General features: G+C 48.5%; 3 protein-coding genes across 5 annotated transcripts; 1 reads left to right on the top strand and 2 right to left on the bottom strand.

The window, feature by feature from the left end:
• The first annotated feature begins 545 nt into the window (after positions 1-545).
• On the top strand, positions 546-24,780 carry apc2 (APC regulator of WNT signaling pathway 2). Of its 2 annotated transcripts, none has more exons than XM_086224405.1 (14): positions 546-726; positions 5,045-5,206; positions 5,853-5,943; positions 6,435-6,786; positions 7,173-7,281; positions 8,047-8,160; positions 8,861-8,935; positions 13,154-13,252; positions 13,797-14,202; positions 14,770-14,868; positions 14,940-15,079; positions 15,631-15,825; positions 16,148-16,362; positions 16,643-24,780. In XM_086224405.1, the coding sequence occupies exons 2-14, from the start codon at positions 5,066-5,068 to the stop codon at positions 22,179-22,181; spliced, it is 7,575 nt and encodes a 2,524-aa protein (XP_086080531.1). In that variant the 5' UTR covers positions 546-726; positions 5,045-5,065; the 3' UTR covers positions 22,182-24,780. The 2 variants fall into 2 exon arrangements, with proteins under 2 accessions (XP_086080531.1, XP_086080530.1); XM_086224404.1 differs by lacking the exon at positions 546-726 and adding an exon at positions 807-933.
• Positions 7,375-19,172, bottom strand: LOC147249362 (uncharacterized). Of its 2 annotated transcripts, XM_086224407.1 has the most exons (8): positions 15,611-19,172; positions 15,382-15,475; positions 13,781-14,175; positions 10,917-13,178; positions 10,070-10,226; positions 9,958-9,995; positions 9,039-9,643; positions 7,375-8,949 (listed from the first exon to the last, which is right to left on the bottom strand). In XM_086224407.1, the coding sequence occupies exons 4-7, from the start codon at positions 11,491-11,493 to the stop codon at positions 9,084-9,086; spliced, it is 1,332 nt and encodes a 443-aa protein (XP_086080533.1). In that variant the 5' UTR covers positions 11,494-13,178; positions 13,781-14,175; positions 15,382-15,475; positions 15,611-19,172; the 3' UTR covers positions 7,375-8,949; positions 9,039-9,083. The 2 variants fall into 2 exon arrangements, with proteins under 2 accessions (XP_086080533.1, XP_086080532.1); XM_086224406.1 differs by having other exon boundaries at positions 7,375-9,643; positions 15,611-19,171.
• On the bottom strand, positions 22,926-27,283 carry c14h19orf25 (chromosome 14 C19orf25 homolog). The gene is made up of 3 exons (XM_086224413.1): positions 27,032-27,283; positions 26,515-26,657; positions 22,926-25,426 (listed from the first exon to the last, which is right to left on the bottom strand). Exons 2-3 carry the CDS (start codon positions 26,654-26,656, stop codon positions 25,242-25,244), a joined length of 327 nt encoding a protein of 108 aa, XP_086080539.1. The 5' UTR covers position 26,657; positions 27,032-27,283; the 3' UTR covers positions 22,926-25,241.
• Between the last annotated feature and the right edge of the window lie 323 nt (positions 27,284-27,606).

Below are 27,606 nucleotides of genomic sequence, written 5' to 3'. Positions count from 1 at the left end.
CCTCCCTGTGGCCCCCAGCAAGAAGGTTGTGGGTGGAGCAGTGGTCCTCACTGTGGCCCCCCAGCAAGAAGGTTGTGGGTGGAGCCCCGGCTGCAGCACGGGGTCTTTCTGGGTGAGTCTCCATGTTCTCCCTGTTCCTGCTGGGTTCTCTCTGGTACTCCAGCTTCCTCCACAGTCCAAAGACATCAAGAGGGGACGAAGGGGGGGTTGAATGAGGCGTGTCTTTCACACTCCATGTCGTCCCAATTCCCTGTGACAAAACATTGTGTATATTTTGTGTTTGACTGCATTTTGTGTGGGCGCTGTTTTAACAGACTGAGATGTTTGTGTGGACTTTGTTGGTTGTGAGTTGTGTTTCGTCTGAGCTGAGACCCCTCCCCTCCCAAATACTCTGAAAACGCAGTATACTACTGCTATTACTACAACAACTATTCTAAAAACACAGTATACTACAGTCGAGACACACTCATGCTGGTAAGGGTGGAGCCCCCCCCCTCCCCTTCCGCCGCAGATCTTCGTTTCTTCTCGGATTGATGACGTCACACTCGGCTCCCCGTCTCCGTCTCTCACTCGCATGTATTCACGGTCTCTCGTTCTTATCCAGCCGGACCCGCCCGGTGTCCCTCGGCCCGGTTCGGTCCGGTTCTTGTCGTTAAATCACGGATACAAACTCACGGACCCGGAGGAGGATCAGACTGAGGAGGCTCCGGACCCTCGACGCCGCAGGTCAGAGTCCGATTCCTCACCCGCGATGCTGCGGGGTTTTTTTTGGGGGGGGGGGGGGGGGGGGATGGGAGGATGCTGCTCTCCTCCATGGAGGACGGAGGGGTGGATGGAGGGTGGATGGAGGGTGGATGGAGGGAGACCTCGACGTCGTCAGACGAAACGCAGCTCAGAACTCAGAGGTTCAATGAAAGACGAGAAGAAAAACAGGTTTTTTTCTTCTTCATCTCAGAACGACGTCATGCTGTTTGTTTGCACTTCTGTCGTCCGATTTATTATGATGATTATTATTGTTGTTGTTATTGTTATTTTTGTTAGTATTGTTGTTATTATTACCATGCTTACTATCATCATCATCATTATTGATAATAATAATGATGATGATGATGATTGATAAATCAGATCGGGAGCAGGTTTATCGGTGTTCTGGGTCTCGATTCTCGCAGACGTCATCACACCGACCGTCAGCTCAGACACAACTAATCGATCCGATGGCGGCAGGTTCAGAGCGGAGAGGCTTGATGGCCGACATCAGCGATGATTTCTGAATATAAATCAGCTGACATCATCAGTGTTGTCAATTGGAAAAGTTTATTTCTTTTCAAATCATCTGAAAATCCCAGAAATCACCTGTCGATCGATGGCGGTCACGACCTGGCAGTTGTTGACGTCAGCTTTGCTCCCTGCTGCCTCTAGTGGCTGCGGTCAGACCAACAGGCATCAACAATTATGTCACAAATGACCTGATGCTGCTCAGGTAATGATGTCACCTGTGGTGGCATCTGACCTCTGACCTCTGGTGGTTGGTGTCGATGGCAGCAGCGTCTGTGACTCAACGATCCGAGAGGACAGGAAGCTCTTTGTCTCTGAGGCGACTGCATGTCTCATGACTATGGCGAGGTTTTAGCTTCATGAAGTAGCAAAAAGATGGTTACAGGCATTTGTGTCCAGGTGACGTCACCTTGAGTCAATGACAAGTCGTGCTGCTGCCGCTTTGAAATGAGCCTCTGACGTTTGAGTTCGTTCCAGCTGCCGCTGACGGCGTCTCGCCAGCACGGTCCTGCAGAATAGCTGAGGGTCCGAATCCTCTGAACCTGTGTGTTTTCAATCAGGATCTCCACCATTGATGGTGGCTGGAGACAACTTCCTGTGGCAGCCATATTGGATTATGCTTTCAGTGTGTGTGTGTGTGTGTGTGTGTGGGGGGGGGGGGGGTTCATCCGTGTACAGGGACACGTTGAAGTCACCACCATTGTCCCGTTTGTTACTCACAGGGAGGAAGAAGGCCAGTCAGCATGTCTGCGGTGTGTTCATAAGGTGTCATGTCCTCCAGTATTGAGCAGAGAGAATAAGCCCCTCCCCCATCCAGCAATGCTGGAAATGACACCAGCTCCCCGAGCCCCAAACAACTTAAGTAATTTCTACCGTTGCTGCGGTGGCGCCCTCTGTCGACTGAGTGACAGCTCTGAATGATGCTGCATCGCGCAGCTAGCGGCGGTTTCTGTTCTTCATGTACTTCTAAAACAGCAGCTGATGGTCTCCTCACACCCACCGACATTTTCTCCTGCTTTCTTGCCTGAGGATGCGGTTACCGTGGTAACCAGACAGTCTCTGAGGGGCAAGCTGGGTGGATGTGGGGGAGGAGCTTGTGTGAGGATCCTCTCTCTTTGTTTGAAGTCTGAGAGTGAAAATATCTAGTGAACCACGACCAGGACGGCGGTCACGGATCAGTCGCAGCAACCTGGTTGCTCTTTACTCAGTGCGTCTTTGTCATTTACTTGTTGTATTGTTGTTACCATGGTGATAGAGCCCCTCCCTCCCCACACGAATCACCTGATTGTCACATTTCAGTGTCTCTCACAACACAGAAATGTAGATTTGGCCAACAGTGACCACGGTCACGCCCCCAGAGATGCTGTCACAGGCGTTGTGGCGTCGCCTCGACGCTGCAACAGTCACCATTTCTGAAGATTTGAACGTTTTTCACAGAAGCTGCCGCCAACCGCCACTTGATCCGAAATATAAAAAAAAACTGACGCCTTTGATGCAAACAAAACATTCATCGTGACGGAAGTTCCCCGTTTACTGCCGTCCCCAGGAGATGCCACTGACCTGCAGCTCAGCTGGTCAGTGCAGTGCATCATGGGACTATAAAGTGATGACATCATCAGCAAGTGGAATTATTTTGTCTCTTTTATGGTGGGAAGGGTTGAATTGACACTCCTCTGTTTTTCTCTGTTTCTCACTTCCCGTTTCATCTCTTCACGCTGTCTTCTTGTATTGGGGTCACATACGTCAGATCGGTTGTTGCCATAGCAACCGCACTTGTAAAGGGCTCCGATAACGCTCGTCAAAGCTGCGTCTGATTCGTTCTTCCCTCAGGAGCGTCGCATTTTATATCCAGCATGCTTTGCACTGGCTGCGGCAGTGAGCTGTCTGTGTGTGTGTGTGTGTGAGAGAGACAGAGAGAGAGAGAGAGAGAGAGAGAGAGAGACTCATTGCTTTCGGTGGATGTAAATGTGTCACCATAGTGATGGTGGGAGATGTGGGCATGTTGTCATGGCAACATTGGAGACATCAATATGTTAGAGGTCTTTGATAGAAAGCGCGTGCACACACACAGACACACACACACACACAAACACACACACACACACACGCACATACAGACACACACACACACAGACACAAACACACACACACGCACACACACGCACACACACAGACACACAAACACACACACAGACACACGCACATACAGACACACACACAGACACACACACAAACACACACACACGCACACACACACAGACACACGCAGACACACACACACAGACACACACACACGCACACACACAGACACACGCACACACAGACACACGCACACACAGACACACACACACACACGCACACACACACACACGCACACACACACACACAGACACACGCACACACAGACACACTCACACACACAGACACACACTCACACACACACAAACGCACACACACACACACACACACACACACACACACACACACACACACAGGTGCCATCACCAAACCCACATTCTCTGATTACGATGATCTAAAGAGTTGTAATGAGTAACAATGAATGGAGACACAAAGTCTTACTGTCACTGGCGCTCTGATGACATCACGCAGGTTTGTGACTCGTGATTTTGAAAATTGATTTTTTTTCAGCTTTTTCTCTGTTGTGTAACAAACTGAGGAGAGGTGTCCAGAGCTGCACCCTCCTCTTCCCCCTCTTCCCCCTCTTCCTCCTCTTCCCCCTCTTCCTCCTCTTCCCCCTCTTCCCCCTCTTCCCCCTCTTCCTCCTCTTCCTCCTCTTCCTCCTCTTCCCCCTCTTCCCCCTCTTCCTGGTCATCAGTGCAGCAGCTGCCTGCCATAAACTTGCCTACTGCACATCTGCAGCACAAACCTGCCAACAGAACTCAGGGACAGGCTGCAAGAAACAAACAACAACAAACAAAGCTTCCTGTCTCTGTGTCAACACCAAGGTGCTTTGAGCTCTTTGTCTCTGCAGTGAAGGTCACACTGTGACTCAGCAGCTGCACTGAGCATGTGCAGCTCTGACCCCCAGCCAACGACCTCACTGTCACTCTCTCTAGCTCGCTCTCTCTGTCTCTCTCTCTCTCTCACACACACACACACACACACGCACACACACGCACACACACACACACACACACACACACCAAGCTGCAGTTCAGATGAAACATGGTCAGATTTGAAATGATTGGACTTCATTTTTATGTATTCATTCTTTGGGGGTCCTTGGTTGCCACAAGTATGAGACTTTTTATGGGGGGGCACAGACGCATGCAGCTGGTTGCTAACACGTTAGCCTCATTTTAGCATCTTGTTCTTTTGCCACAGAAACAAGATGAACGAAGCTCAGATGCTGTCAGACAGAAAGATGGCGAGCTGAGTGTGAAATGTGATGAGAGCCATCGAGGCTGGAAAGCGCCAGAGGAGCGACTTAGATAACGTGTTATCCAACAGATGAGAGGAACACATCGATCTGAACTGGCAGCGAGGGGATGTGAGGGACGACCAAGCTCTGGTCAGCCATGTTTAGCCTGGGGGAGGGAAGAGGACACTGTTTCTGGAAATGAACCACAAAATAAAAGCTTCAAAAATCTTCAGATTCCGAGATCCTGATTTAACTGTTGATGGTTTCTCACTGACCACGTGTGCTTGGCACCGTAGCACCACGTCTCCCAACCGTCACACGTGTGTCTTTGTCTGTGAGACAACGGTTAATCAAACCTCACGCCATCTTTCACCACGTCTCCTGCAGGTGGTGCTGCAGGGTGTGAAGATGGCCAACGCCGTGGCCTCCTACGACCAGCTGGCCCACCAGGTGGAGGCCCTCCGCAAGGAGAACTCCCACCTGAGGAGAGAGCTGGAGGACAACTCCAACCACCTGTCCAAGCTGGAGACCGAGACCTCGGGCATGAAGGTGAGTTCATTGATGCCGGCACCACTGGAGGATGATTGATCACTGGGAGGAGAGAAAACCAGCCAGCAGCAGGATGGAAGGTTCTAGAAGATCTGCAAGGCCGGCCCAGTCAGCAAGGGTTGGTCTAGATATGAGGATGATGGTCCTTTATGTCATACCTGTCTTTTAGCTCCCTCAGCACATGGGACACGGTTCAACCTTTCAAATCTGAGAAATAGTTTTTAATGAATCCACATTTTATTTTTAACGTCTGAAATCTCAACATCTCCAACGACCGTCGACTGCATCTGAGCTAAATCACGTGAATTTGTGCGAGAGACGTGGAATCAGGTTAAGACTTAGAGCAGCTGGAGCCGGCATAAATCCCCACACACATAAACACTCCTCAGTTTGCACACATGCACGTGACTACACACTGATGCGCACGTGTCCAGAGGCTGAGAGCAGCTGGATTATCAGGATCAGGACGTCCTGGTTGCTGATGGACACACGGAGTCTCCAGCAGAGAAGCAGGAACCTTCCATCGGTCTTCTGTTGTATTCCAACCGAACGTGACGGGAGATTTCTGGCAGGGTCGCGAACAGAGCTCATCGGCGTGAGTGGGTCAGTTCTTCAGGCTGATGACATCATGTTCTGTTGTGTGCAGGAGGTTCTGAAGCAGCTGCAGAGTAAACTGGAGCAGGAGGCAGGAACACTGGCATCGTCCGGCCGCAGCGACGTGCTGCACCAACTCAAAGGTTAACAAGCTTTTCTTCTTCTAACGTTTCCATTAAAAAGATTCTAGTGCCGCCTCCGGTGGGACCCGGCATCATTGATTGGTTCCAGCTGGCTGCACCTCATTATGACTGCGGCCAATTAGTTTGTCTGGACTGAAATTCAGTTAGATGCAACTGAGATGAGCAGCAGGTGTCCTGCAGCGCTTCTGCTACAGCGATGATGAATAATCACATCTGTGACGGCGCCGTGAGGTCACATGATCATGTGGTTGGTTTGTGGTGGTTGGTGCAGCGTGATGGTGAGCTGATGGTGTCAGAGGAGGAGGTTTGCGCTCTCCTGAGCCCCCTGGTGGTACAGTAGAGTCTGACACAACAAGCTGTTTAGTGTCAGGCTGTATTATTGCTGAGTCGTCATTTCTGAGGGATTCTGTGATCGTCCATAAATGTGCAAACCAAACAGGACTGACAACGAGAGCTAAAACGAGCGCCGATGTGTCGATGTCCCCCCTCAGAGCTCCACATGGACCTCACCAACTACTACGAACTCAAACATCAACCTCATAACTTGAGGCTGCTGGCTGGCTGTCTAGGAGGGGCGGGGACAGCTGGAGGGGTGGAGCTAGAAGACCGTCTGGCTCTGCCTCCATCCTCCTGCTCCTCTGCATCCTCCTCTGTGGCAGCGGTGGGCCGTGCCAGGAGCCCGCTCAGGTCCTCCTCTCGGCAGAGCGTGTCGTCCAGCGGTGAGGCTGCCGCTGTCATGCTGCCACATCACTTCCTGGATGGAGCCCCGCCCAAAACCGCTGTGATCAGCGGGCCAGACGGACGACTCAGCGACCACCATCTGGAAGAGCTGTACAAGGAGAGGTGAGCGTCCCTCAGGCCTGAGCAGCTTCCCTCCACAGAGTAAACCAAGATGTCGTCACCAAACGGCAGACTTCTCCTCAGAGGACGAAGCCTGATGCGTCATGTCCTCAAGTACCTGTTGTGATGTCATTACTCAGGCATTAACTTAGCCTTAGTGTGTGTGTGTGTGTGTGTGTGTGTGTGTGTGTGTGTGTGGGAGACAGGGCAGTGTTCAGTTTAATAATGTCGTGTCTTTGTAAACACATCTGGGAAACACTGATAGCAAAAAGATCTGTCCTTCTTCCTCTGCTACAAACTAGTGAGACGCGTCTGGTCAGGACTTTTCTACTAGTAAATGAGAGTTGTAGTTACCATGGAGACACAGTTTAACTTGGGACTGTCGGCAGGAACCTCCTGCTGGGGGAGATCGACCGGGAGGAGAGGGAGCGCTGCTGGTACTTCAGCCAGCTGGAGGCGCTGTCTCAGAAACTGGGCCAGCTTCCTCGCATTGACACAGTGAGAACACACAGACACACACACTCACACACACAGACTGACAGACAGACAGACATATAGACACACACACACACACACACACACACACACACACACACACACGTCCTAGATTGTAAATGCTCCAGTTCAGTAGTTGTTTATTGACCCCAGTAGGAACGTGGGATGCGGTTCAGTTGCTCACGTTCAAAAAGAGAATTCATGCATGGAAATGTAAACGAATACGAGAGAAAAAAAGAGGGAAAGATGGAAAAAAATCAAATAAGAAGTGAACGTGCGTGCGTGACATCACCACCAGCGTCCTAGGGTGGGTTACAGTGATGAGAAACTAAATATCCTGACCAGCCTGGCTCTTGCTTCCCTGAGCTCCGGCAGACAGGCTGACATGACTCCAGGGGAAGGCTGACTTGACCCAAGCCTCAAACATCACGCAGGATTTCATCTTTAGGGTTGCTTTTCTGATCTGGGACTCCTTAAGTCCTGTTGGAGGACAACGAGCCGTTCACAGTTGCAGTCCAATGATGCAACATCTTTACCATCCTGCTTCGTCTCAGTGTCCAAAACCCCAAGTTTATGTCTAGAAGTTGTAAAAACACAATATGGAAAATCTGAGACTCTGGAGAAACTAAAATCAGAGAATTAGATATGAAACCCTTTTTAGAAGGTTGATTCTGCTCAAGTAGGGAATCACTTCAAATTTTTCAGAATCGAAAAATCACAATTAAGGTGATGGAGACGCGTCTCTGATGTCAACGTCTTGTGTCCCAGTTTTCTCTGCAAATGGATCTGATCCGTCAGCAGCTGGAGTTTGAGGCCCAGCAGGTGCGGTCAGTCATGGAGGAGCGCTTTGGCACCAGCGACGAGATGGTCCAGAGGACGCAGGTGAGACTGAGCTCCGCCTCCCGGCAGTCAAACACTGACCTACAACTCCTAAGCTCCACTCACGTGTCTGAACCTTTGGGTCAAATTTGTAGCCTAAAGAGTTATTTCACTCCATCCCTCCACCCATCCATCCATCATCCACCCATCCATCCATCCATGCCTGCCATGGACAGGTCACCAGTCCATGGCAGGGCCAACACATAGAGACAGACAACCATTGGCTCTCCCAGCCACGCCTACGGTCAATTTAGAGTCTGGATTAACCTGGTCCCTCTTGATGTCTTTGGACTGTGGAGGAAGCTGGAGTACCAGAGAGAACCCAGCAGGAACAGGGAGAACATGGAGACTCACCCAGAAAGACCCCGTGCTGCAGCCGGGGCTCCACCCTCAACCTTCTTGCTGGGGGCCACAGGGAGGACCACTGCTCCACTGTACCCCCATATCCAGTGACATTAAAGACATTAAAGGTCTTTGCAGCATTAACATTCATGTTTGATGTTTGGAGCTCCACTTTTCCCTCAGCTGGTCAAAGCAGCCAACCAGTAACCATCATGTGACCTCTGACATCATCAGCCATCTTCATCTTGGTTTAATCAGCATTTTAATAGCTATAAACACAGACAGCTGCTGGTGGAAACATCTGAATGCTTCTGAAACCTGTGTGTGCGTGTGCGTGTGTGTGTGTGTGTGTGTGTTGCAGATGCGTGTTGCTCGTCTGGAGCAGCTGGAGAAAGAGCTGCAGGATGCCCGGGGGAGTCAGGAAAGCCAGCTGCAGGTCAGTCATGCGTGCTAAAACACACACGTGTTAGCATTACATGAATAGAAGTACTCTCTCTCTCTCACACACACACACACACACACACGCACAGTGTTCATACCAGAAAAGGTCTCCAAAACAAAGACCAGGTATCAACATCAGTCCTTCACTTCAGCAGACGCTCCCAGTCCAACTCCACCTGACACAGTGACACTGAACCATCATACGCCCACACCCAGAACCCTGGGTACAGAGGCTCCGTGAAGGTAGCGGTGAAGGTGTGCAGGTGGACCATGGCGTCTTGAGAGACACAGTAAAAGGACAGAGACCCAGCAGACCAGTTCAGATAAACCCCAACCCTGTGGGTGAAGGGTCTGGGTGAGCAGGACCTGAACCTCCTGTTGTTGTGGCTTGGCAAGTAGCTTCCCTCCGAACACTCCAGACTCCAGGAGTGTTCGTTGTGTCCCAGCAGGCAGCTCGCAGCATCTCCTCCTCTAGAGATGCTGTTGTAGGTGACGCCAATGTCAGCACCACCGCTCCAGACCACCTCCCAGTACACTGAGTCCAGCAGACCCTCCCTGCACAACACCTGAGGGCAGCACTGGAACCGGTCTGGATGGTTGCAGGGTTGGTGCTCTGACCAGATGCGAGTTGCCGTCCTGTTGCAGTCACTCAGAAGGAGCTCTGAGTTGGCAGTGTTGGGATCAAAGGTCAAATAGCAGGCGACTAAAAGCAAAACAAGAAGCCAAAACAGAAAGACCTGAATTATAACATTACTGAAACATCTGACACCAGTATTTAGGACAAAAGATTGGGGATGTCTGGATATCACAAGCATCAGAGGTAACTTAGTGAAGTATCGATTACAGGTTCAAGTGTCTAAGATCCTCCAGAAGACTCTGGCGGACTGTTGTCAACTCTAATGCTCCTGAAAAAGGAGTAATAGGCGAAGAAAATAAGTGTTTAAAATCATCAATTGAAGTAAAATGGGTTCTGAGATGAACATGCGCCTCTATGCAGATGATACTGTAAACACTCACAGTTTTTCACGGACCACTGGTCTCCTGCCTGCTGATCTCTGGAAGACAAAACATGCGTTTCCGTTAAAATCGTCTAACTTTTCACTCGTGGAAGGTCTGATTTCGTGCTCACCTCACAGGGTCGTCCTGCTCATCACTCAGACACAAGAGACTGATCCCAGAGGGCAAAGACTTGAGTTGCAATGGTTCACCTTCCTCCTCTTTCTTGTCTTCTCCTGACACCTGAGACGAACTGTTTCTACACCCGACAGCCTTGATTGTCTGTTTAGCTGATGAGAAACTGAGTTAGTATGAAAATATAACATACATCTGTTTTCTCTCCAGCTCCGAAGCTGGAAGACCTTTCTTCACATGCAATAATACTGACGAGGCAGAGATGCTGCTGCTCCACCAGTGTCGCCACCATATTTTGCCTCCACATGACTATTGTGTTGCCATGGTCGCAACTAGACACAGAAAAGGCTACACAGACAACAAAACCCAGCAAGCTGAAATCAGTCCCACATCAAATGCAAAGTGAGGCAAAGCAAGACAAAACATCCCAAGGATCTTCAACATTCCATTTCTGGGGGGAACAAATGCTGGCAAAACTTCAATTATTTCAAAAATAAGATTGGATTCAACTTCATTGACGGTGCACATGTCATGTGATGCTCTGTTTCCCTGACAATCCAGATTACGCTGCATATTTTGCTCTTGAATGGACTTTCTATGATTAACTCAACTCACTAACTCAATAACTCATTAGCTTCAACTAATTTATAAACTGATATCGCCCCCTGCTGGCCAAACTCTGTCAGCACAGTGTAAAGGTTGGAAAAAGTCCCAGCGGTTGGTGTGCATGCTGGTGATGCAGCTCTCTGAGGCTTTCTTGAATCAATCAAATCAGTTGGGGATTCTAATACCAAACTATTTATGTTTCCCTAGTAACAGTTTTAATATCATACAAACAGTTTTACCTGCCGATGTCTGACACGGACGCCTCGTGCAGATCGTCTCCTCGCCTCTCTGTCCGTCAGCCACGCTTGTCTGATCGTCTCTGCACATATTCTTGAGGGCTTCTCCTGAGTGGACACCTCCTTCAGCCTCGGAGGCTTTGATTAGGACAGCAATAGAGGCGTCTCCCTTCGTTGCAAGACCTGTGTTGTCGCTGTCACTTGAATGGACAGTTTTGAAGACGCTGCTCACGTCCTCTTTAAACTGGCTCAGTTCTTCTTTCAGGAGACTGAGAGGACCGCCGCTGGTCCTGGTTTGGCTGCTTGAGCCATCGCCCCCTGGTGTCTTCACCTCTTTGTCCTTGAACATACTCAGCAGTTCGCTCTTGAGTTGGCTGAAGTCCTCTTTGAGCACCGCCAGTGGGCTGATGCTTCTTCTTTCACTCTGATTTGTCTTGAGAAGTTTTTTTGACTTGAGGTTTTCATCCTTTGAGTTCTGCGGGTCATCCTCTCTGAGATGGATCTCTGACGTGTTCTGGTTGTTTCCTGCTGATAGTTTAGTCTGCGACCGGACAGTGACGTCATCCTCAGGGAGACTCATCTCAGGTTATGACGTGTTGAGAAGTTATAGAAAGAAAAATATTTGAACTGACTTATTAAATCTTCTCCCTTCACAGTCAAAAATCGCATCTGAAGGAAACTGATGTTGATTCTGATGTGATGAGCACAGTTTGAGGGGCGCAGAGACTGGAACAGGTCAACAGAGTCATGATGGCGAGAGGGTTGGAGGAGGAGGATGTATTTGGGCTGTAAGTGATTCTGAGGGCTTGATGCAACTAAACCTGCACCTTAAAACATCTGATTGATGAAGTCAAAGAGGAAAACACAACTGACCTGCGTCATCAGCTTCAGCTGTTCACACAATCACGGCCGTCGCCATCGCAGCATTCAGCACGTCCACACAGCCGTCCTCCAGCAGACAGACTGTCTCTGCACTGGAAGAAACACGTCTCTCCCTCATTCTTCTTTCTGGTTCAACCAGTTTGTCTCCATTTCTGCATGCTGAGAGCTGATTGGACGACCAGTTTCCTCAGAGAGAGATGAAGTCTCCACTGGATAGTTCAGGTCACTCCGATGGCCACAAACACTTTCAAATATCAAAAATATACATATATACGTGTGTGTGTCTATACGTGTGTGTCTATATATGTATATGTGTGTGTGTGTGTGTGTGTGTAAATGTATAAATGTGTGTATACAAGAAAACAAGTGGCAAGCTTGAGCTTAAACATAATTAATATGACAATGAATATAAAACATCTGAGTTTGATTAAATGGCTCTTCAGAAAAGAGCTTGAAGTAAAATAATTAACAGTTGATTAATGAAGTTTAATGTTGTGAAGTCTGAACTTGATGTGAGGGAATTAAAATACCAAAAAGGCGAGGAATAAAATAATCAGAAGTCCCTTTAGAACATTTGGTTTTGTTCATGAAGGTTCTGCCTTCGAGGAACCTGCAGAACTGAGTCGCCTCCTCCTGTGTCTCTGGCTCGTTGCTATGCAGAGAAACCATCTCTTCCCCTCCGCTGAGCCAGGCTCTGATTGGCTGTTACCAGGCTGCAGAGTTGGCTCGTCCTCTTGGCTCGCTGTTCCTCTGAGAATATCAACAAGCTCAGAGGGACATCAAGCCATTACGAAAGGGTCTGTTCACTAAATATTCATCTTACAAAGCTTATTGTGCTCTGGAACTTTCCTTTGTGTCTGTGAGGGACACAACATAAACCACAGACATGCAGAAATGCTATGAACTCCAAAGCTGCAGATCTAACTGGTGGAGAGGAAGTCCTCCGGGCCACTAGGGGTTGCGATGGCTCGGTGTGACCCAGCAGCTGCTCAGACAGACGGGGCCTCAAAGGTCACATGGAGGCAGTGATGTGCAGGTTCTTGAGGGAGGCAGGCCTTAACAGCATTGTTTCTGTGTGTGTGTGTGTGTGGGGGGGGGGGGGGTGGACTGAATGCTTGCGTGTGAAAATGAAATGTATGAAATGAGCTTGTTGTTAAGAGCATAGAAGAGCGACACTGGCCGGAACGTGACGAGCACCCTGAGTCAAAATAGCTTTGAAGCTCTTGTCCTTTTGTTCCTCAGCCTCTGACGTGTTCCTGGTCTTCTGGTCTGCAGCGTCTCTGACTCTCATCAGCCTCTCATCTTTGGACTATGTCTCACTTTACCCTCCCAATGTCCTCTGCCTCATGTCGTCTCAGCTGTCCGGAGCAGAGAAGCCCCCTGCTGGAGAACCAGAGAACAACACATCATCAGCTGCAGCGTCAGGAACAGAAGCCACTGCAGATGGAGGAAGCAAGGTAGCAAGCTGTCAGTGCACAGAGGGTAAACGTGGAAGATCCACAGAAATGTGATGCCATCACCACCGAGGCACAAGAATAAACTTCTGTCTCATCAATTCATTCGCACATGCTGAGTTTTGGAGGGAAATTATGCTTCTTTTTTTTTCAACCGATCATAATAGAAATAGTAATAAGAACAACTGGCCTCACAACAGGGTTCTCAAAGTGGGTTCTAGGTTTGAATATAACTTTTGCTCAAAGCCAACCTAATTATCACATGAAGAACACTGCATCCCTCTTAGTCCACTTGACTCCTCATTGGGTGGACGAATCTATATTAAATATCACATGACCTCAGAGAATAACCACCCGCAGGGAGAGACGAGGCCCGTAACCAGCATTATTGCTTTATTTAGTAGTTGACTGGTCTGGTGCCTCCTTGGTGCCTGGATGTTGAGGAGCAGCAGGAGACGTTTGCACCATAGACCCAGAAGAGGCTGGTCTCTGGTCAATGGAGGCATGAGGGACGAGATGTTAGAGACTCACCTTTACTCCCCTGCAGGTGGAGATGGTCTTCTGGCTGCTGTCCATGCTGGCGAACAGAGACAAGGAGGAGATGTCCAGGACTCTGCTGGCTCTGTCCAGCTCCCAAGACAGCTGCATCGCCATGAGAAAGTCCGGTTGTGTCCCTTTACTGGTCCAGATCCTGCATGAAGCTCCAGGTGGCAACAATGGTCCTGGGGATACAGCAGCAGGCGGTACGACAACATGCTGCAGCCGGGAGGCCAAGTCCAGGGCCAGTGCCGCCCTGCACAACATCATCTACTCCCAGCAGGATGAGGGTCAGGCCCGTCGTGAGATGAGGGTGCTGCACATGCTGGAGCAGATCCGAACCTACTGCGACAGTGGCTGGGACTGGATCGAGAACCACACTGGGACCCCTTCACAAGGAGGAACAAAAATCACTGGTCAGTCAAGTTCCTTCTTATGAAATCTAAGCCACTCATGAGTCATGTTCCCTTCTTACCTGGTGAAACTTAAATCCCTGACGAGTCTTTTTACCCCCAAACCCAGAGGAACCTAAACCTCAAATAAAACATACCCCCCCCCCCAAAAAAAATTATGGAACATACAGTAAACCACTAGCAAGTCATGTTCCTCCTAAACCTAGTGGATCCTTAGCCTCTAAAGATACTCTGTGAATCTGGTGGAACCTAAACCACAGTCAACTCAGACAACTTAAACCAGAAAGTTAAACTCACTCGTCAGTTGTGTTCCCTGTAAACCCGAAGAACTACAAACCACCAATGAGTCAGGTTCCCTTTATTCTACAGCAACCTGAAGGAACTGAAACTACTTTGTCAATTATTGCATCTTAGAGAGTCAAAATTACAGATTTCCAAGAAAGGTTACCCTCATGTGGGGATCAAAACATTTGCAATCCATGTTCTAAATCCAAGTGGCAAAAGACAGAAAGCTCTAATAAGATAACCCAAGAGGAATCTTCATTCTATTTTTTCATGTCTTCTCTTCAGATATTCCAGAACCTGTGGACCCTCAGATCTGTCAAGCCATGTGCGCCCTCATGAAGCTTTCCTTTGAGGAGGAGTACCGACGCGCCATGAACGAATTAGGTTTGGGGAACTCCTAAAGATGCCTCTCAGACTCTGAAACATTTAGCTGAGTGTCCTTTGTTGTTCCCAAGGTGGCCTGCAAGTGGTGGCAGATCTGATCCATCTGGACCAGGACATGTACGGCATGCAGAACGACCCCATCAACATGGCGCTACGCCGCTATGCAGGGATGGCGCTGACAAACCTCACATTTGGGGACGTTGTCAACAAGGTACAGACAGTTTGAATATTGTGGCACCTCATCAGCGGGCAGCGACTGCGGGTAGAGGTGCCGAGACGGAGACGAGACGGCAACTAAAACTACTCAGTAACAATGACATGTCAATGACATGTCAACCTCCTTGATCATGCTCGATTAATGATTGCTAATTTTGATACCAGGAGACATCAACACATTCTTCTTATTATCACAAATATTTGAAACATGTTTGAATGAAGATGTCGATGAAGCATCGGATTGGGTGGGACGTCAAACACTTCAAAGATCATAGTCAAATTCAGCCATTTTCTCACCTCTAAAATCTGAGACTGAAACAGGCTTCGTGACTCTGACAGGGGAGGTCCAATAGCTGAAGCGCGGCCTGCCATGGAGCCTCTTGTGTGTATTCTGCAGAGGTCACATGAGAAACTGAGTATTGAATAAGCAGAATTTGTGTTGGAAAGCTGTTATGCGTTTGTCGTTTCTACCACCCTGAAACGTCATCACGTGTCATTAACTCCAGTGCTAAGTTCTGAGTCTGACCTCCACTTCGTCCTCCACAGGCCACTCTGTGTTCCAAGAAGAGCTGCCTGCAGGCTCTGGTGGCCCAGCTGGGCTCCGACAGTGAGGAGCTGCACCAGGTGGTCTCCAGCATCCTCAGGAACCTGTCCTGGAGGGCCGACATCAGCAGCAAGAGAGTCCTCAGGGACATTGGCTGTGTATCTGCACTGATGACCTGCGCTCTGCAGGCCACAAAGGTAAAGAACACCAAAGGAGCCACAAGCTATTCTGGTAGAAAGGTTCTGGAGAAAATGTGTTAGTCTTACTTTAACTCTCTGGATTTAAAGTGCTCCAGGTCAACGTAACAACATAGTAAGATTCCTTTTGTAGATCCTCTGATTGAAGTTGAAGTTTGGCACGTCAGGAGTTATGATGCGGTTCTATATCTAAATCTATTGAAATGTGAATGAATGAAAAAGAAGAGAATAACACAATTTCTCACAAAAAATAACACAATGTTTTTTTGTCTTTTGGGTCAATGAGTCGCAGTTTAACAAAGACACTCTTTCTGCTTTCCAGGAATCCACCTTGAAGAGTCTTCTGAGTGCTCTGTGGAACCTGTCAGCTCACAGCATCGACAACAAGGTGGCTATCTGTTCTGTGGAAAGTGCCCTGGGCTTCCTGGTCAGCACACTGACATACCGCTGTCAGACCAACTCACTTGCCATTATTGAAAGTGGAGGAGGCATCCTCCGCAATGTGTCAAGTCTGGTTGCCACACGAGAAGACTACAGGTACATGTCTGAGACTTAGTTGCCAATTGTCCTTTAGGCAACATCGTTTTTGTTAGGGTTAGCATCTTTATCAAAGCAGTGATTTCGCCAGTTGTAACTTGATTCTGCTAAGAGCCTGATCTCTGCTATTTGTTCGTGTACTGATGGAGTAGGGGTCAGAAGACCAAGGTCTGCGACTGCAAACACAGCTCCCTCTAGCAATGAAGTAAATTAGTAATAGTTTTCTTCAGTAAGACATGTGAACATTGTTAGTGTGTCTTTTCTTCCTTTTCCAACTCAGGCAAATCCTCAGAGACCACAACTGCCTCCAGACTCTGCTTCAACACCTGCGCTCCCATAGTCTGACCATAGTCAGCAATGCCTGTGGGACTCTCTGGAACCTTTCTGCCCGAAGTCCAAGAGACCAGGAGCTGCTGTGGGACCTTGGGGCAGTTAGCATGCTGCGCAACCTTATCCACTCAAAGCACAAGATGATAGCCATGGGCAGTGCTGCAGCTTTAAGAAACCTCCTCACCAATCGACCCCTGAAATATAAGGATGCTGCAGTGGTCTCCCCTGGCTCCTGCATGCCCTCCCTCTATATGAGGAAACAGAAGGCACTGGAGGCAGAGCTGGATGCCAAGCACCTGGCGGAGACTTTTGATACCCTTGAGAAACAGAGCCCCAAGCACATGAGCCTCAACAAACCCTTACGCCACATTGAGAGCCTGGCGAAAGATTATGCATCAGATTCTGGTTGCTTTGATGATGACGAGGCCCCAAATGTCTCCAGTAGTCTAGATACTGGGAGTTTCTCTATGCTGTCCATGTTTCTCACCAACTCCAACTTACTGCAAAACCAGCCACGTAAGAGGGACAATGAACCTGAGCGAGACGTGGATCCGCCTTCAATGGTGGAGAGGAGACACACACTTGCGGATGATGTTGTTTCTACTGCTGCAGAGAGGTTAGCAAAAAAAATCACTAACACAGTTGCAAAGATTGACAGGTTGGTGGAGGACATCACCATGCATACATCCTCCGAGGACAGTTTGAGCCTCAGCTCTGAGGACCACCTCGCAGACTGGCCTTACGGACTTGATGAGCTCAATGAAGCCCGAGCTAAATCATGTTCGCCCTGCCGTCTCTCTGATACAAGCAGCTTGGCCCACAGGGAACGTCTCAATAGAGCCCATGCTCTGTTGCGCCTGAAAACTGCCCATACAAGTGTATCCACAGACAGCCTCAACAGTGGTAGCACCAGTGATGGCTACTGTGGCAGCAAAGACCAAGTCCGACCTGCTCCAAGAACTCTGATCATCCAACAGCGACCCAACCAGCTTGATCTCAAGGTGGCTCATCAAGAGTACCTCAATGTACGATCTGCCTTGCTGAATGAGACAAGCCAACAAGATATTCCTGAGAGAGATTCAGTTGACAACAAAGATGCTAAAGCGTTACAACTTACTGACACAGATGCAGAGAAAAACCAAGATCCACCAATACAAACACCTGTCAGTGCATCAACAAAAGTCTCCTCTGATGTTAGCATGACCTCCATTAAATTATCTCCGTCTTATCAACAGGTCCCACTCATTCAGAGTGTGGCTAAATTTGGTGTAGCAAAGACAGCAATCAATGTTCAAGCTGCCCAAGCAATGAGGAGGCAAGCCTGGGTGCCCACTGTGATGACAGGGGGCAGTATAACTAAATTTTCTCCGATGACAACCAGAAGCCCAACCATTGGCACAATGGAGACGGTCCAGAAATACTCAGTAGAGAACACACCGATCTGCTTCTCCCGCTGCAGCTCCCTGTCCTCCCTCTCCTCTGGTGATGGAGCACTTGATGGACAAAGTGAGAATGAGTTGGAGAGTGACTCCTCATTAGAAATAATTGAGGTGGAGGATGGAGAAGTGGTAAAGAGAGCTGAAGAGGATGAGACTTTGGAGGATCTGAGTGACAGCCAGCTGCTCATGACAGACTCCAAAACTTGCCCAAGTAAAGAAATGGCTCCTGTTGAGATTGCATGTCCTGCCAAAAGGGAAAAGGTGTTCCTTCGTGGGGCCTCACCAGCCATAGTGGAGGACAGATCTCCCTCCAGTTCATCTGAGAACTATGTCCATGAGACACCTCTGGTAATGAGTCGCTGTAGCTCAGTTAGTTCACTGGGCAGCTTTGAATCGCCCTCAATTGCCAGCTCAATCCAAAGTGATCCCTGCAGTGAGATGATCGATGGAACAATAAGCCCTAGTGACCTCCCGGACAGCCCAGGGCAAACCATGCCCCCTAGTCGAAGTAAAACACCTTGTTGCCTTGAGCCAAATGGACCAGAAACACAAGCTGCAGGTGTAGCAGGTCAATGGGAAAGCAGCCTGCGAAAGTTCATGGAGATTGCAGACTCTAAAGAGAGGTTTAACCTTCCTCCTGACTTGGACACAATGATCTACTTCACTGTGGAAAAGCCCACAGAGAATTTCTCTTGTGCTTCCAGCTTAAGTGCCTTGCCACTTCATGAGCACTACATACAGAAAGATGTGGAGCTCAAATTGACCCCGTTATTTCAACAAGATGACAAAAATCTCCCATTTCCTGATGAGGATGAGCAAGGATTTGACCACGGTGAGAGATACAGTGAGGGCAACTCGGATGACGACATAGAAATCTTAAAGGAATGTATCAACTCAGCAATGCCATCCAAGTTCAGGAAAGTAAGACCCTCTTTGATGACAACCATATCGCCCCATATTCTTAATTCCCAGGCTCGAAAATCACTTCATCTTCCAGTATACATGATGCTACCGAATGGCAAAACACAAATTTATCCTGGGAGAAGAATTGTTATCCCACAAAAGGATTTCAAATTTGATGATTCCTCCTTCACTGATTCTGCTGAAGGAACGCCAGTCAATTTCTCCAGCACGACTTCACTAAGTGATGAAACACTCCAGTATCCAGTGAAGGAGAGGGGGGGCAAGGACTGCACCGCAAATGGTATTAAAAAGCAAGAACTACTTGATGACGAGACAAAGAGGATTGAGGACTTGAGGATATTCTCACACTTCCACAAGCCCAATAGGATGAACAACCCTCCTGATATTCAAATGAACCGGACAACCAAACATGTCATTCCCACTCAGAGGGTGCTGATGCAGAGCAAAGAGGTGGCTGACAGAGTTGCTAACCAAAGAAATCGTGATCAGTCCCCTAATCAACAGAAGAAAAGGCAAGGTCAGGGCCCAATTAGGAAGCTAGAATTGCCTGTCATAAAGCAAACCCCAGACAGTAACCTTAATCTCGGATCACAAAGAAGAATCACAGTATTTCAACAAATGTCACAGTCTTCAGAAGAGAGTACCTGCTTCTACGATGTTGAACATGAGGAAGAAACAACAATACAAACAAGCCGAAAACAAATCAGGGAAGCAAGCAGAAGCACTCTCTCTCGGAGCATGACAAACATTGGAAAAATTGATATCTCCCAACCAAAGCCCAGAGGGTTCCACAGAATAAAACAGAACTTAATCAAGGATGAATCCGTGGCATGCTATTCACTCAGCTCCTCTCTTAGTTCACTGAGCGATGCTGAGTTTGAGGACAATAAATCTAAATCTGCGCAAATATGGTATAAAAACAGACATAACAAAACACTGAATATGATACAACAAACAAAGCCGATGACCATTCACAGCCAGTATGAGGAGCAAAGCTCACCAAGTTCTGTCAGCATGGATTCAGAGGATGATCTCCTTCAAAAGTGTATAACATCTGCCATGCCAAAGCAGAGAAGGAAGCTGGCTGCCAGGAAGAGGAAAGTAGAGAATACTCCAAAACAAACTCAAAAGGCCCTGGATGGGTGGAACATGGACGAGGACAGCGATGATATGGTGTCGGACAAGGATTCAGACCTCAACAGTGTTGAATGGAGAGCCATACAGGAAGGTGCTAATTCTGTTGTCACAGGGCTGCAGGCATCCAAATCTCAAGAGCCATCATCTGAAGAGACAGAGTCAGTCTTGTCATTCATGTCAACATCTAGCTTCACACCCAAAGAAAAGAAGTTTGCTAAAGACAAAAAGGCAAACAAACCTTTGGACTTTGCACAGCGCAAGCCAGTTCCAAACTTGCCAGTGGTTTTCAGGGGAAGGACAGTGATCTATACACCGAAAAAAGAGACAGCTCCATCACAAAGACCTCCTCCCAGAAAAGTACCAACCACCACAGATGCTCCAAAGAACCCAAACCTTGCTCAGCATAGATCAAAGAGCCTTCACAGACTAGGTAGACCGCAGGACATAGAACTGTCTTTGCCAAAGAGGAGCTCTACTCCACCTCCAAGGATACCAAAAAGTTCATCTTCTGGATCTTCTCAAAGCTCTACACCATCCAAGCAGTCACAGAAGAAGCAAACATCGGCAACTCAGACAAATAAATCCATCCAGAAAAAGAATGCCACACCCACTAGCAGCCCACCAGCTGGTAGTCCCCCTGAAAGGAAAGGACGCTCTGCTATTGTGAATCAAAATGAAAAATCTCCGCCACCGAAAACCCAGAAATCACCTGTAAGAATTCCTTTTATGCAAAATTCAGTCAGGCAACCCAGACCTCTGTCACCTCTGGTAACTAACCAAACAACCAGACAAAACCAGGCCAATGCAAAAAGGGTCCTACCCACAAATCGATTTGATCTGGTTAGAATGACTTCAGTCCATTCCAGTGGTGGTGAATCTGATTGTAATGGACTCTTGAGACAGCTAACTTTCATCAAGGAGTCAAAGTCTGCACTGAAACGTGATGGTTCTGCATGGGGTACGCCTAGATCTCAGAATGGATCTCCCCGCAAAGCAGCCCCTGGTGTTTCTGCTGTCTTCCTTTGCTCATCACGATGTCAGGAACTTAAGGCAGCTGTTCAACCTCCAAGAAGGATGCAAGAAAAAGGTCAAGGACAAGCTCAAGTCCGTAGACCACATCAAAGCCCTTTGAAAGAAACTAAAATCCTCTCTAGAGCAACCTCCAGTGAACGAGACTTGTCTGTGAGACATCCAAATAGGAGAACGAGCTCTGAAAGCCCCTGCAGAGTAGCTCAGCGAACCGGTGCCGGCAGAGTCTCTGGAGGCAGGAAGCAGCAAGACAAAGATACCTTTAAGCGGCATGCCTCATCACCAAGCATAAATATACTGAGCCGTGTGACCAGCCATTCTTCTCTTCGTTCTTCATCATCTGATTCAAGCGGTAGAGCAAAAAGTGAGGATGATACAAAGAAGAGAGGGCAGAGATCTTCATGTCGGCTTAATGACAGAGTCACCTGGAGGAGGATCAGGGATGAAGATGTACCTCAAATCTTGAAAAGTACTCTGCCAGCCAATGCATTACCTCTGGTGCCTTCTCCTGATGGGGAAAAGCCAAAGCCACTTGCTCTTCCAGGAAAACTGCCAACCATACTACTAGCATCACGCAAGACAAGTGACGCAACTGTCCAGACGGAAGATTTTTCCAATAACAAGACAAACTCGAGCACTTCACCAACTGTAGAAACAACTCAGATGATCTCAGATGAAGTGGCAAGACTAGCACTCCTCAGAAAGATCAGTGCTAATTCTGGGAGTAACCTCCAAGACGGAGACTCTGACATCTCCATGAGGAGCCACAGCACCATCTCCACAGGTACAGCAGACACCCATGTGGGCGGAATCGTCCATTTCCGTCAAGGATCCCCCAGCAAAGCTGCCAGAGTCACCCCATTCAACTACACCCCCAGCCCCATGGCCAGCTCCCTGCAGGACATACAGGGGCAAGCAGCCCTAACCAACGAGAAGTCTGGGGGGAAAGCTGACTCGTAGGCACAGTGATGACTCCGTTGTGTTCCTCAATGAAACTTAGCACTCATATGGACAGTCATGGCACATGCTGGTCAGTCATCACAGCTTCCATCTGCTGTTCCCACAGGATTGGATGTTTGCATCAAGGCAGGTCTGTCACGTGCAGGCCACCAATAACCTTTAGAGATGCTCGCCACAAGCATCTCCCATGAAAAGGAAGCGCATCTTTTTGTACTCATTTTTGTATTTATCAAATAATCATTGCCTGGTAGAAATGTAGTGAGAAAAAAAGCAAAAGACAATGAACTTGATTCAGCACAGAAATCTCCATTGTTCTCTTGGACAGAATTGAGCAAATGAACAATATGCAAACTTTTGAATGACAACTCAGCAGGACTTTTACCTGAAAAGGTACTGTTGGACTTTTGACAGACTGACAAAGGAAACAGTAAACCGACGTGTAAAATATTTTTTAAAAACATTCATCAACACTTTGAACCTTTGCCTCACTGTTAAAAATGGAGCCCAGCAGGGTTGGAGGACACATTTTTGATTAAGAAAAAAATCCTTCATTTTGTGTATATTTCTACCCTCAGTCCATTTATGCTTGTCAAGACCCCCAAATGATTTTATACATTTATTTTGACCTTAAACTGTAGTGCATTTCACCGCCACAGAAAAACGAGGACTGCCACATATTTCAGAATTGTGTTATTGACTTGGGGTCAGATTATCATGACATCCCTATCCAGAGCATGATTTAGAGTCATCGCCCCCCCCCCCACACACACACACACACACACACACACACACACACCTACTGAACTCCATCATTGCTGCATAAAATATAGCAAATCCCGTCATTGTTCACACTAGCCTCTCTACTGTTCATAGCAATCAGGTCTTGTAAATAACGTGCAGATATACGACTTCTTCAAGGCTTCCTGTTGGGTTAGAGGATGTCAGTGTTGCCCCTGACAGCATGCGAATATATTTAGGGATGACATCCACACACCTGAAGAGAGCCTGAAGAGGTCATGACATCAGAGGAAAGACTGACAGACTGGTGAGAAATGAACAGACAGCGTAGTGTTCGCAGTGGGGTGACAGAACAGCTTCCTGAGGGATTCTATCACCTGGAGGATGAACGTCCTCCCTCCTTAAGACATGCCCTGACTGAATGATGTAACGATGGAGGCGGGGCTAATCGCCGCTGAGATCCGGTGACCTTGAAGGCATCTGATTCACATAAGTTCAAAACTCACACTATTCAGGCTACTTTTTCACCATCAGATGCATTTTCTTCTGGTTCATGCACCCACAAACAATTTGCTTGACACATTTTAAGAAAAAATAAAATGGTTTGAAGGTTGGTTCCAGGGTTGAGCTGCTGACTGACAGCATCAGTGGGGGGTCAGTAACAACCAGAGACGCGTCCTCCTCCATTTTGAGTCAGTCAGCGTTTGGGTCACACAAGGTTCCTCAGGTCATTTGTTATGCTGTTTACGTGCTACAGAGGGCACCAGGAGTCGAAGAACCCTGAATGAGGAGTCAAGAGCCCCCCCAGCTGGTAGAAAAGGGTCACCCGTGCCAACGCTGTTCCTCCACCCGCCTCTTCCTGTTCGTCACTCGTCTGTATGATGATTCAAATTATCAACTGAATGCAACGACATTTTTGTGTTTGCTGTCAAGTATTTCCCCATCAGGAAACAAACAGATGACTTGATAGTAGGCGGGGCCTGTACCCTCCGCTGGAAGTATTTATGTGTTAATAACTACTTAACTGTGTTGCTGTAGAAGTAGTGATAGGTCAAGAAGTCGTCGCTTATAAAAACGATGAATAGTCTGCATAGTCGCACCATCATGTGATAAAAGAGCCAGATGGAACAAAGTGACACCGAGGGGCTCCGGCGACCGGCGCCACCCCCTGGAGCCCCACGCACGTCCGCTCACCTGCTGCAGGCTCAGTGCGAGCTGGTGACCTGATGCTCAAATGTTTTCATTTCCTGTGCAAGAGAATGCCTCTAAAATTAGTGCACAAACAATACATTTAATCTTTTTTAACAACCTCAGAAAAGTGTCACATGAAAGTTGTAATACTCAAGATTTCAGTACTTGATGATGCTGGTTGCCATGACTATAATAATTCTTGTATCTGCCATAAATTTCTGCACAATTAATGATGCTAAAAGTCTCATCGCATACGAACCGCTGCAGTCGACCTGGTTCCAGTGGCACGATCAGGGTGGTAAAGCAGCACCGTCTGTGTGCCATGTGACATCTTCCAGCCAATCCTGCTTGTAGATGCTGAGCTTGTCTCTAGATTCGTAGGTGATGTCAGAATTGTTCATCTCAATAAATTGGTATCTTTGGAACATTTACAGCTCACGGTTCTCCTGGTCGTGACTTGTGTACGATCATTTTCCTGTGAGTATGACAGCACAATCCTGAGTCTTTCCAACTCAAGGAAGGTTCGACTGTTCTGCTGCTTTGCTTGTTAGCGCCGAGTCACACTGAGCTGATGTCACATCGCCCCAGTGTGTGATAGCATGGCGGCGTTTAGAATGTGTGTTCCTCCGTCAACTTCACGAAAATAAAGAAATCTTTAAATGACTTTTGTTATGAAGGCATGTTTGTTAGTTACAACTTAGAATCCAACAACAGACCAACGTCAGCTGATGTTCAATCAATCAGCTCCATCGTCTCAGTTGAGCCATGAGTGCGTCAACATCTTTTCACACAAACGCCAGACTGAACTGTAGTGAGAACATTCATCAACACGGTTACTGTTGTGGTTTATTTGACCTTGTGACCTTTGGGACAACAATTGAAATCAGTACAAATATGAGGTGCAGATGAACAAAACTAGGATGTAATAATACTGTCACTGAGGGCGGACTGATGAGTGACACTCAGAGGTTGAATCTAGTTTCATGCTGGGTCTCATGGCAATGACCCTGACACACTGCCCTGTCATTGGTGGGGTCAGAGGTCAGTTGGAGTGCCCAGCAGTGTTTGGCTCATGGAAACTTGAGCTTCAGTTTACAGATCAATCAAAAGTCTCAGACAGGTTGAGGCGAGTCAGAGTACTCGACCTTTGACCTCAGTCATCTCTCTCTCCAGCTGCTCGCCTGTGGCCTGCAGCTCGTCTCTCTGCTGCAGCAGCTGTGACTGTGCAGCCTGCAGCCGCTCGTTCAGCTCCAGGTACCGGCGACACTGCTGAAACCTCAGCTCCACGCCGCTGTTCGAGAACGTACGGGGCGAGTCTGTGGACAGAACACTAGAACAGTCAGGAGGCAACAGGAGAACAGTCAGGGACAACCTTCTTGCTGTGAGGTGACAACGCAAACCACTGTGTCACCCTTGAGCAGGGGGTCTTTCTGGGTGAGTCTCCATGTTCTCCCTGTTCCTGCTGGGTTCTCTCTGGTACTCCAGCTTCCTCCACAGTCCAAAGACATCAAGAGGGACCAGGTTAATCCAGACTCTAAACTGACCGTAGGCGTGGCTGGGAGAGCCAATGGTTGTCTGTCTCTATGTGTTGGCCCTGCCATGGACTGGTGACCTGTCCAGGGGGAAGGCTGCTGGGATAGGCTCCACCCCCACCACCCTCAACAGGAGAAGAGGGGGAAGATGGAGGGATGATGGAGGGATGATGGATGATGGAGGGATGATGGATGGAGGGATGATGGATGGATGGATGATGGAGGGATGGGTGGAGGATGGATGATGGATGGAGGGAGGGAGGGAGGGAGGGAGGGATGGGTGGATGGAGGATGGATGATGGATGGAGGGAGGGAGGGAGGGATGGCTGGATGGAGGATGGGTGATGGGTGGATGATGGATGGATGGATGGATGGATGGGTGGATGTGTGATGGGTGGATGGAGGATGGATGATGGGTGGATGATGGATGGATGGAGGGAGGGATGGGTGGATGGAGGGAGGGATGGGTGGAGGGAGTGAGGGATGGGTGGATGATGGATGGATGGATGGATGGATGGATGGGTGGATGTGTGATGGGTGGATGGAGGATGGATGGGTGGATGTGTGATGGGTGGATGGAGGATGGATGATGGGTGGATGATGGATGAATGGAGGGAGGGATGGGTGGAGGGAGTGAGGGATGGGTGGATGATGGATGATGGGTGGATGTGTGATGGACGGTCTGGAGGCCACAGCAGAACAGTCGGTAAACTACAGAAGTTTTGTGGCTGTTCTGCTGCTGGTAGTTTAATTCGACTGGAATCTGAAACATGGAGCTCATCTTCATCCTCCAGCTGACCAGCAGCTGAATCGCCTGTTGAATGTTTCTGCTCATATCAAATATTGATGACATCATGGGGACGCAGGCTCACCTGGTCCATTCTGCTCCAGGATGCAGAATGCCGGGTCACAGGGGGCGGCTCCACTAATGTCCTCCAGGATCTGGTCCACAGATGGGGGGTTGGGGCGGCTGGGCAGCACCACCCGCTTCTTACTTTTAGAGCCGATATTCATCCTGCAACACATCATCAGCCTCCTGAGGTCCGATCCTCCATCAGGGCTTCATGCTGCTCGGCTCATTCAGTTCTGGAGAGCTGAGCTGCTGAACCTCAATTTGAGCGCAGAAGGATTTGAGCAGCTCTTCGGTTCAAGGACACAATCAGTCTGACAGCTCCTACAGGACTAAATTACAGATTTTTCTACATTGACGTTTACCTGTATTATTAGTAAGTTCTTGGCGGCCTTCTTTTATGATAATTAATTTTCTTACTATCATTAACTTGGCGGGCTGCCTGGAGGGTCGGTGCTAACTAACAAGGTCAATGCTAACTAGTTTAGTCGCCCCACACGCGGGGATTTTGTTCCCCAATTTGAACCCCGCATCTTTACCTGCTGGGGCTGCGGGTGCAGTCGAAGTCCTCGACGGTGTCCCGGAAACTGGAGACTAAACTGGACACTCGGAACCTTCCAAGAGATTCGGCCGCGTGTCGGCGTCTGTCCCGGGAATGACACTCGTCTTCCCGGCGGTCGCTGCTTTTATCCGGTCAAACTCCTGCAACGGAAACGCGGAGAGAAGCTACACGGTTAAAAGTGCTGGAAATAAAAGCAAGACTGATTTCTGACTGATAAACAAGGGACGCGTATAACCATGACGTCATCACGCTGCCTTCTTCTTTTTGTCAAGTCGCAGTACTGCGGTAAAGTTGCTGCCCTCTGCCGCATTGCAGGACGTAGTGGAGGTTCGTGGAGCTGTCCTGCCGCTGGCAGCAGCCCCACTGAGTCAAACTTCGGCCGGAGCTTCAGGAGTTTCCATGTGTTCATGGAATCTTCTCAGATTTTCCGTCTCAAGTGTTACTGGTTGGAAAACAAGTTCATTTACATTTTACACCAGAAACTGGACTGATAGCAACTGCACTGTCAGGTTTCTTCTTCTTCTTTCTTGTCTACAAGAAAAACGAAACACG

Source organism: Aulostomus chinensis, chromosome 14, assembly GCF_037954235.1.
Source record: "Aulostomus chinensis isolate RoL2024-O1b breed Wild chromosome 14, RoL_Achi_v1.0, whole genome shotgun sequence".
Classification (NCBI taxonomy): Eukaryota; Metazoa; Chordata; class Actinopteri; order Syngnathiformes; family Aulostomidae; genus Aulostomus; species Aulostomus chinensis.
This window is presented reverse-complemented; position numbering and strand designations above follow the sequence as displayed.

What these genes read in the sequence shown, in the direction of transcription:
- apc2 (XM_086224404.1), top strand. Translation starts at nt 814, where the DNA reads ATGGAGGACGGAGGGGTGGATGGAGGGTGGATGGAGGGTGGATGGAGG. An exon ending in AAAGACGAGAAGAAAAACAG is followed by an intron (nt 934 to 5,044) that starts GTTTTTTTCTTC and finishes CGTCTCCTGCAG; the next exon opens with GTGGTGCTGCAGGGTGTGAA. An exon ending in CTGCAGATGGAGGAAGCAAG is followed by an intron (nt 13,253 to 13,796) that starts GTAGCAAGCTGT and finishes ACTCCCCTGCAG; the next exon opens with GTGGAGATGGTCTTCTGGCT.
- LOC147249362 (XM_086224407.1), bottom strand. Translation starts at nt 11,493, where the DNA reads ATGAGTCTCCCTGAGGATGACGTCACTGTCCGGTCGCAGACTAAACTA. An exon ending in GAGCAGGACGACCCTGTGAG is followed by an intron (nt 9,996 to 10,069) that starts GTGAGCACGAAA and finishes TTTGTCTTCCAG; the next exon opens with AGATCAGCAGGCAGGAGACC. An exon ending in CCAGTGGTCCGTGAAAAACT is followed by an intron (nt 9,644 to 9,957) that starts GTGAGTGTTTAC and finishes TTTTGCTTTTAG; the next exon opens with TCGCCTGCTATTTGACCTTT.
- c14h19orf25 (XM_086224413.1), bottom strand. Translation starts at nt 26,656, where the DNA reads ATGAATATCGGCTCTAAAAGTAAGAAGCGGGTGGTGCTGCCCAGCCGC. An exon ending in CCTGGAGCAGAATGGACCAG is followed by an intron (nt 25,427 to 26,514) that starts GTGAGCCTGCGT and finishes TTCTGTCCACAG; the next exon opens with ACTCGCCCCGTACGTTCTCG.